General features: G+C 52.0%; 1 protein-coding gene across 1 annotated transcript; it reads left to right on the top strand.

The window, feature by feature from the left end:
• The first annotated feature begins 195 nt into the window (after positions 1-195).
• Positions 196-6,209, top strand: NOP2 (NOP2 nucleolar protein). The gene is made up of 16 exons (XM_054004403.1): positions 196-367; positions 444-489; positions 565-656; positions 1,740-2,005; positions 2,297-2,340; positions 2,462-2,616; positions 3,388-3,587; positions 3,690-3,779; positions 3,859-3,946; positions 4,039-4,179; positions 4,356-4,495; positions 4,760-4,849; positions 5,120-5,242; positions 5,329-5,426; positions 5,524-5,654; positions 5,754-6,209. The coding sequence occupies exons 1-16, from the start codon at positions 262-264 to the stop codon at positions 6,011-6,013; spliced, it is 2,070 nt and encodes a 689-aa protein (XP_053860378.1). The 5' UTR covers positions 196-261; the 3' UTR covers positions 6,014-6,209.
• Positions 6,210-7,752: the final 1,543 nt, after the last annotated feature.

The raw sequence follows: 7,752 nt of genomic DNA, 5'->3' as shown, positions 1-7,752 counted from the left end.
CCTGCCCCGGCTGCAGGACCGCACTCCCTCGCTGCCGGGGCCAGCAGGGCCGCTCCCGGTGCCGCCGTTCCCGCGGCCCCACGCGTCCCGGGGGCGGGCGGTCCGCGCCTTTGACGTTGCCGGCAGGGCCAATCAGCGATCGCGATGGGGGTCACTGGCCAATGGGCGGCGCGGGGGCGGGCCCGTGGCGGGCGCGTGCGCCGGGGCGGCGGGGAGCGCGGCACGTGTGGCGGCGGCGCGCGGGGGTCCCGCGGCGCGGCCATGGGGCGGAAGCTCGACCCCACCAGGAAGGAGAAGCGCGGCCCCGGGCGCAAGGCCCGCAAGCAGCGCGGGGCCGAGGTGGAGCTGGCCCGCTTCCTGCCGCCAGGTAAGTGCGGCCTGGACCGGCCCGCGGCCGCCCTGGGGCGCCTGCGGCCGTCTGACCGCCGCGTGTCTTCCCGCAGAGCCGGAGAGCAGCAGGAAGAAGCTCTCCAGTCACGGCAGAAAGAGGTGAGGGGGGCGGTTCGGCGGGCCGGGCCGTACGGGCCGGACCGGGGCTCATCGCCGCTTCCCCTCCCGATGCAGGGCTGCGAAGAGGCGGCTGGGAGCGGGCAGCGGCCCGGCGGGGAGGAGGCCCCGCGGAGGAGGCGGAGGAGGAGGAGAGCGGGAGCCGACGGGTGAGTGGAGCGGGTCCGAACCGGACTGACGGGCCGGCGGTCCTCAGTCCTGCTTTCCCCCGGGCGCTGCCGCCACCGTTTTCAAGGCAAGGGACACGTGGAATTTCATTATTTTAAATCACAGAATCCTAGAGTTTCCTGAGTTGGAAGGGACCCACAAGGATAATTGAGTCAGCTCCTGGCCCTGCACAGGACCACCTCAAGAGCCACACCACGTTCCTGAAAGTGTTGTCCAAACGCTTCTTGATCTCAGACGGGCTTGCTGCTGCGATCACTTCCTTGGGAACTTGTTGTAATGCCCTCTGGGTGAAGAATCTTTTTGTGATATCCAACTTAAATCTCCCCTGACACAACTTTGATTGCCGTACCCTCAAGTCCTGTCATGGGTCACCACAAGGATCAGTGCCTGCCCCTCCTCTTCCCTTCATGAGAAAGTTGCAGACTGCAATGAGGTTTCTCCTCAGTCTCCTCTTCTCCAGGCTAAACAGACCAAATGACCTCAGCTGCTCCTCAAACAGCTTCACCTCCAGACCCTTCATCATCTTGGCCTTCTTTTGGGCTCTCTGTAATAGAAAATAACAATGAGTTCTATCTGATTTCTGGTGGCTGCCATGCCAGGAGGCAGTGTTGTCTGAAGAGCTAGTCAAAGGTCTCTCTTCTGCACGTTAAATTCATTTTTTACTTATTCTCCATTTACAGCAAGGTTGTTGCAGGCTGCTTTTATAGCTGAGGTTTTAAGTCTTTGTGTTACATCTTGTGTAGCTGAGGAAACTTATAAAGCAGAAAGAAGGAAGGCTAGACAAAGATTTGGGACAGAAGGTACCATAATATGTCAGAGCAAATACCATAAGAGTTTTGTGGCAATGTTTTAATTTGGTAATTCTAGTTAGATCTCCTGAAAGGTCCACTGGGGAGAGGTGAGAATATGCCCAGTACTTTAGGAGATGCAAAGAGCAAGCAGTCCCTCCCTCTGGACAGGCAGCTCAGGACTTGGACTAAGGTCTTTTTGTGTAACAACTGAAAAAGCAGAGCAGCTGATTTTGGAAATAATGCCTAACTTTTGACTGCTTCTTCTGCCTCTAGCTGAAGAGCAGCTGTCCCCACAGAAGGAGAAACGTGCTGTAAAGGCAGCAGGACAAACTGCCCGTGGCCGTTCTGGCTTCAGTGATGGCAATTCCAAGTGGCTGGCTCCAGCCAAAGCCAAGAAAACCCAACCTAAAGGAAATCACGTGGAATTATCCAGCGATGGTGAGGTGGAAGAGGGCAGCTGGGAGATGGAGGAGGAGGAGGATGGGAGCAGCGAGGAGATGGTGGATGATTATGGTGCCTCATCATCAGAGGAAGAAGAGGTAGGAACTTCTTGCCCTTAATTACACAAGGAATACTTGGTGTTGTCGGCTGAAAGGGACCCCTCAGGCCTGGGAGGAGAGGATGGCTTTAGTGGCAGTGGGTGGTGAGGTGGTGGAGAACTTTCCCCTTCTTTCCTTCACAAGAATGATTTCAAGTTTAGCAGCCGATTCCACCATAACATTCAGTGCTTTTGTTTGCTGTCCCTTTTAAACAGAGCAAGTAAATTTCACAGATGGTGGGAAGGGGACGACTGTGGATGGTTTTTGATTAGTCTTTTTGTCTCTACTTAGCTGCTGCCTATTGAAAAAGCTGCCCTGAAGCAGAAGCCTGACAGGTGAGTGTGTAGAGCCTTTCCTGGATAGATGAGGAGACTGTGTTGTTATTCTTCTGTCTTTTGTGCCATCTGAGAAATGGTAGTTGAGAAGCAGCTGTGTGATCCTGTTCTTTGTCGTTAGGGAAGGCCTCAGTGAAGATGACAGCGAGGAGGAAGAGGAAGCAGAGGCAAGCAAGCAGAAAATGGGACAGAAGGAAGAGGGGCCTGATCTGCAGCTCAACTTGGATATAGATGAACAATTTAAACTGCCAACTAGCGAAGAGATTGAGAAGGAGGATATCCTTTTTATCTGTGACATCCATAAGCCATGTGTATGATGCAGCACGGGGCCTGGATACAACCAAAGAGCTTCCCTTGGACTTTTATCATGCATATTGCTTAGCAAAAGTGTCTCTGCATGACATGGTATTTTTAGCTGAGCTGTCCTAATAGATAGTGTATAATGCTGTGCTTCTGTATAGCACAGTTAGGAAATCTGTGACGCCCTGTATGGGGCTTGGAACCTGCCCTAATTTCCTTTCTAGTCCTAAATACATATGGATGACTTATGATGTGGTTTGTTCCTCCCTACCCTGATTTTCCTGGTGGGTGTTTGTGTAACCCATTCCCAGAGTTGCTGATGAATTCAGCAATTCTAGCATCCAAAGTGCTTGCTGCTGGACTTTGGTGATTTTAATTTCCTGCCTCCCTTCTTACTCTCCTCTATACCACTTGGTTGCCCTTGGGGAATTTCTGGTCTCTTTTTTTTCTGCAGGTAATGCTTTCAGTATTAAAACACTACATTTGTTGGGGTTTTTTTTTCCGTTTTTCTCTGTTTATCTAAACTAATTCTTTTAAACACCCTCTAGTTCTGCCTTGTGAACTTTTTTGTCCAGTTTCATCCTTTGAATCCTGCATCTGCTGAGCTCTGATGGAAGCAGTATTCCAGCAGAGCCTTTCTGGCGCAGGCACTGTTGTGACGCGCGTGTCCAGCACAGCTGATTGTACTTCTAAAGATCCCCTGTGCGAGTTCCTTGGCTATTGGTGATTCCTTGACGGTGTTCCCACCTGCTGAGCCACCTGACCTGCACGTCATTCACCAGCGTATCCAGGGCAACATGGAGGTGCTGCAGGACTTTGGGGTGAAGCGGGAGGAGGGGCGTTCCCGGCAGGAATACCTCGCGCTGCTGCGCCGGGACATGGCTGCCTACTACTCCTATAGCGACTTCCTGCTCACCAAGCTCATGGACATCTTCCCGCTCCCTGAGGTGGGATCCTGCCCTGCCCATAGCTGTGCTGACCAATGGGGGTTTGGCTGCCTCCCTGAGAATTCATTTCTACCTCTGTTCTCTGCCCCTTCTTCCATCCAGCTGATAAACTTCCTGGAGGCTAACGAGGTTCCGCGCCCTGTCACCATTCGCACCAACACACTGAAGACACGGCGGCGGGACCTGGCACAGGTGAGCAGGAGCCAGTGGCTGTGTCCTGAGCTGCATGTACCCCAGAGCGGCGTCTCAGTCCCTTCTCCTTGCCTTGCAGGCTCTCATCAACCGTGGCGTGAATCTTGACCCCTTGGGGAAGTGGTCGAAAACGGGACTTGTTATTTATGACTCCACTGTGCCCATCGGTGAGATCACCTTTACCGTACAGGGCTGAGCTCACCCGCTCCTGCTTCCCTTTCTTTCATGTGTCATCTTCTGTTCTGCCTTCCCTGCCCAGGTGCCACCCCAGAGTATCTGGCTGGACACTACATGCTGCAAGGAGCCTCCAGCCTTCTCCCTGTCATGGCGCTGGCTCCACAGGAGAATGAGCGCATCCTGGATATGTGCTGCGCCCCGGGAGGCAAGACCAGCTACATAGGTACCACCCTGGAGCCTTGGGAGGGCTGCTCTGTCAAGTGAGGCGTTTCTATTGGTCCACACAGAAAGGGGGAATAGAGGGGGACTGAACTCGAGGAAAGGAGGGGGTGGCTGTCACTGGAGACAAAGGCACGTGAGGTTTTCAGTCCCTTGCTGGTGTGTTTTGCCCTCTGGCAGCTCAGCTTATGAAGAACACAGGGATGATCCTGGCTAATGACAGCAGTGCCGAGAGGCTACGTAGCGTAGTAGGGAATTTGCACCGCCTGGGAGTCACCAATGCTGTTGTGAGTAACTGCGATGGACGCCAGTTCCCCAAGGTACGTTCCTGTTTGCAGTGCTAACCCAGAGCTGCTGTGCTGTCCCTTTAGTGAAGTCGCGCTCACCAGAGTCACCTGTCACAGGAGGATGAGCAGAGCTGCTGGGGAGTGTGTTTGTTATTTGATACAGAGGCAGGAAGGTGGACAGGGAGGAGGGAGAAGGAGTGTTTCCTGCCTTCCCAGTCTTCCAGTTTCCCTTCTAGTCTTGGCCTTGTTTTGAGTCCCCACCTGTGAGCATAATTCCAAATCTACATCTGCCTGTAGGTTCTTGGAGGATTTGACCGTGTCTTGCTTGATGCTCCTTGTAGTGGAACAGGCGTCATTTCCAAGGATCCTGCTGTCAAAACCAACAAGGTGGGTGGCAAGTGCAGACTCAAGTATGAGTCATGAGAGGAAAGCCTTTGGGGGCAGCTTTGTTCTTAAGAGATACCTACAATACATTTTTCCTTTTCTTTCTTATTCTGTGTGTTGTACCAGGGCTAGTTTTTTGAAACTACTTCTGCAGAAGATTTCAGACTCTTGTACATTATACGTGCTTTGCTCTCCTGTCATTCTCTCATCCACAGCAGAAGCCTGGGGTGCTTCCCTGTGCCTGTGGCATCCTAACCTTTCTTTCTCCCTCAGGACGAGAAGGATATTCAGCGTTGTGCCCACCTGCAGAAGGAGCTAATTCTTAGCGCCATAGATTCAGTCAATGCTGCCTCAGAGACAGGGGGCTACATTGTCTACTGCACTTGCTCCATCATGGTAGGTGCCTTCTACCATGATCTGCTGTGGTCACCTCCTCCTCAGGAGATGGTGGGTTTTGGATCCTAATGCTTAGCCTCTGGCAGGTGGAGGAGAACGAATGTGTTGTGGATTATGCCCTGAAGAAACGCAATGTCCGTTTGGTGGCCACAGGCCTGGACTTTGGCAAGGAAGGCTTCACCAGGTGCGTGCCGGGTCACAAGCTGCACATGTGACTGCTCCTCGGTGGCCAGGTTTGAGCAGAGGCGTTCTATCACTCCTCACCCCACTTCCTCCTCCAGGTTCAAGGACCGTCGCTTCCACCCATCCCTCAAGTCTACGCGGCGTTTCTACCCTCACACGCACAATATGGATGGGTTCTTCATCGCCAAGTTCAAGAAGTTCTCCAATGCCATCCCGCAGGCACAGAAAGGTAACGTAGTGCTGGAGCTCAGCTGATCTGGCTGGGCCTGCCCTCGCAGGCTGCTTCCCTGCAGAAGGCTCTTCTCACAGCACCTTTCTCTCCTTTCAGATGAAGAGCCTGCTGTGGAGGCGGCAGCTCCGTCCGCTGTCCCTGATCCCATCATCTCGGAGCCTCCGCCAAAAAAGAAGAAACTTGAGGAATCAAAAGCTGACAAAGAGCAGAAATTGCCCCAACCTGCTTTGAAGAAGAAACGTTCATTGCAAGCACAGAGGAGACCCTTGAAGGCTGTCCGGCCTTTTCTCAAAATGATGCGGCCTAAAGTGCCTACCAGGAAGAAGCAGCATAGAGTGAAAGCAAATGGACAGTGAGAGGAACTGCTTTTCCACGTGTTGGTCCCTTCCTTGGAGAACAAAGGCTGCTGCAGCTCTGTGTGTACCCCCACTTTGCTGCTCTGTGCAGATCATCTCTGCAGCTCTGAGCACCTGGGACAATGATAGCCCCCTTTGCTCCTTTCCCTTTGCATCAATGACTGATGCACTGATCCATTAAAAGTTTTATACTCTTGCTCAAGTCTTGTTCTTTTTCCTTAGAACACGAAATACAGAATTCTGCTGTGTCCCCTTATTCCTTTGCAGCAGAAACCCCTCTTACTCCCAGGTGATGCTCTGGCATTTCTGGTGTCTGTCCTTATTCCCTATAACGGGGATGTTTGTGAAGAAGCAGTGGGAGCTGAAATCCTTGCTGCCTGCATGAAGGCTGTATTGTGTGGAGCTGTCAGCTGAGTGCTTTGTCTGGCCAAGGCTCTAGCCCAGAGGTTCCCTAGTTCCCTGTTGTCACTTAGTTCACTCTTGTGACTGTCCCCATTTCACCATTTTTCTAGTCCTTAGCAGTGTCTCAGTTCTTGGCCTCCCAGACTTGAGCAGGAATTTGCTTTTGGTTTGTGGAGCTGTGCAGTGAAGTTCTTTTTGCCTTTATGTTCACCCAGATGCAGCTGCTTCTCCTTAAGACACAGTGAGCAGTGGTCTGGGCTGTTTCTATTTAAATGTCCTGGTCTGCTACATGTGAGGCTGCAGCTTTCCACTCTATCGATGTCACCAGGCACAGAGTGATCAGCAGAAACTGAGGGAACCTGCTGTGATGGGTGCCCAGGGAAACACAAAACAGCACTTAAAAAACATGAGCAACAAAAAAGGCCTAATCCTGTTCTTGCTCCCTGGCCCATCAAACCTGGGCTATGCTGGTGGATTGTCTGCCCACACTTTGGTGGGTCACTGGCAGCTGGTCCTCTGCTTGTGATCTGTCTGCTGCCTGGTTCTCAGGCCCCCTTTCCTGCTTGCAGGCTAGCCCAGCTTGCAGTTAGCCACACCGACCAGCAGCGTGCATGCCTGCAGGGAAAACAGCTGGGATTAGCTTAGTGCCAGGCCAGGACAGATGGTGGTAACTGGGAGCAGGGCTCAGCCACACCGACCAGCAGCCAGTCTCCATCTGATTGGCTCCTACTTATTCCTCTCTCCATTTCCCATGCTCAATTCTCCTTGATTTAGCTTGATGCCTCCCTTTCTCCTGCTTCGATCCTTCCCCTCAACATCCCATAGTAAATTTTGCTCCCATAATCTTCCTTGAAACATTGCACGATAAACTTTACACACTCCTGCAGTTTCCCTCAAACATCCCATCACAGATCTGCTCTTTCCCACGAAGCCCATGACAATGCTGCTTTTTTATCTGTTGTGAAGTTTCTGGCTGAAGCCCTTCAAGGTTGCACTTGAGTGATTCCTGTAATGGTTCAGTCTCTCAGTGTCTCAGGAGTCCTACTCTTTGTTACAGACCTTGTTATCTTCTGCTTTTTAGGGCTTATCTATCTGTGTTTTATTTACTATAATCCTGTTTGGAGTGGAGGGGGGAACTGACTTTATCATTTTGTGTTGAATAACCACTAAACAAATATCCTCATAGCTGAAAATTAACTTTTTCCCCATGCTTCCCCATGTGAATTAGGTCAGGGAGGAGCCGCCGAATGCAACTGTCTCACTTTGGGCTTGTGTCTGGATTGTTGGATACAGAGGACCCAAGGGATGATTTTCAGCATCTTTCAGAATAATTAAAT

The sequence above is a fragment of the Vidua macroura genome, chromosome 2 (assembly GCF_024509145.1).
Source record: "Vidua macroura isolate BioBank_ID:100142 chromosome 2, ASM2450914v1, whole genome shotgun sequence".
NCBI classification, from domain to species: Eukaryota; Metazoa; Chordata; class Aves; order Passeriformes; family Viduidae; genus Vidua; species Vidua macroura.
Note: the sequence above shows the minus strand (reverse complement) of the source record. Positions and strands in the feature narration are given on the sequence as shown.

Coding starts and splice junctions, on each gene's coding strand:
- NOP2 (XM_054004403.1), top strand. CDS start 262: ATGGGGCGGAAGCTCGACCCCACCAGGAAGGAGAAGCGCGGCCCCGGG. Junction 4,496..4,759: donor ATGGACGCCAGTTCCCCAAG/GTACGTTCCTGT, acceptor ATCTGCCTGTAG/GTTCTTGGAGGATTTGACCG. Junction 5,655..5,753: donor CATCCCGCAGGCACAGAAAG/GTAACGTAGTGC, acceptor CTCTCCTTTCAG/ATGAAGAGCCTGCTGTGGAG.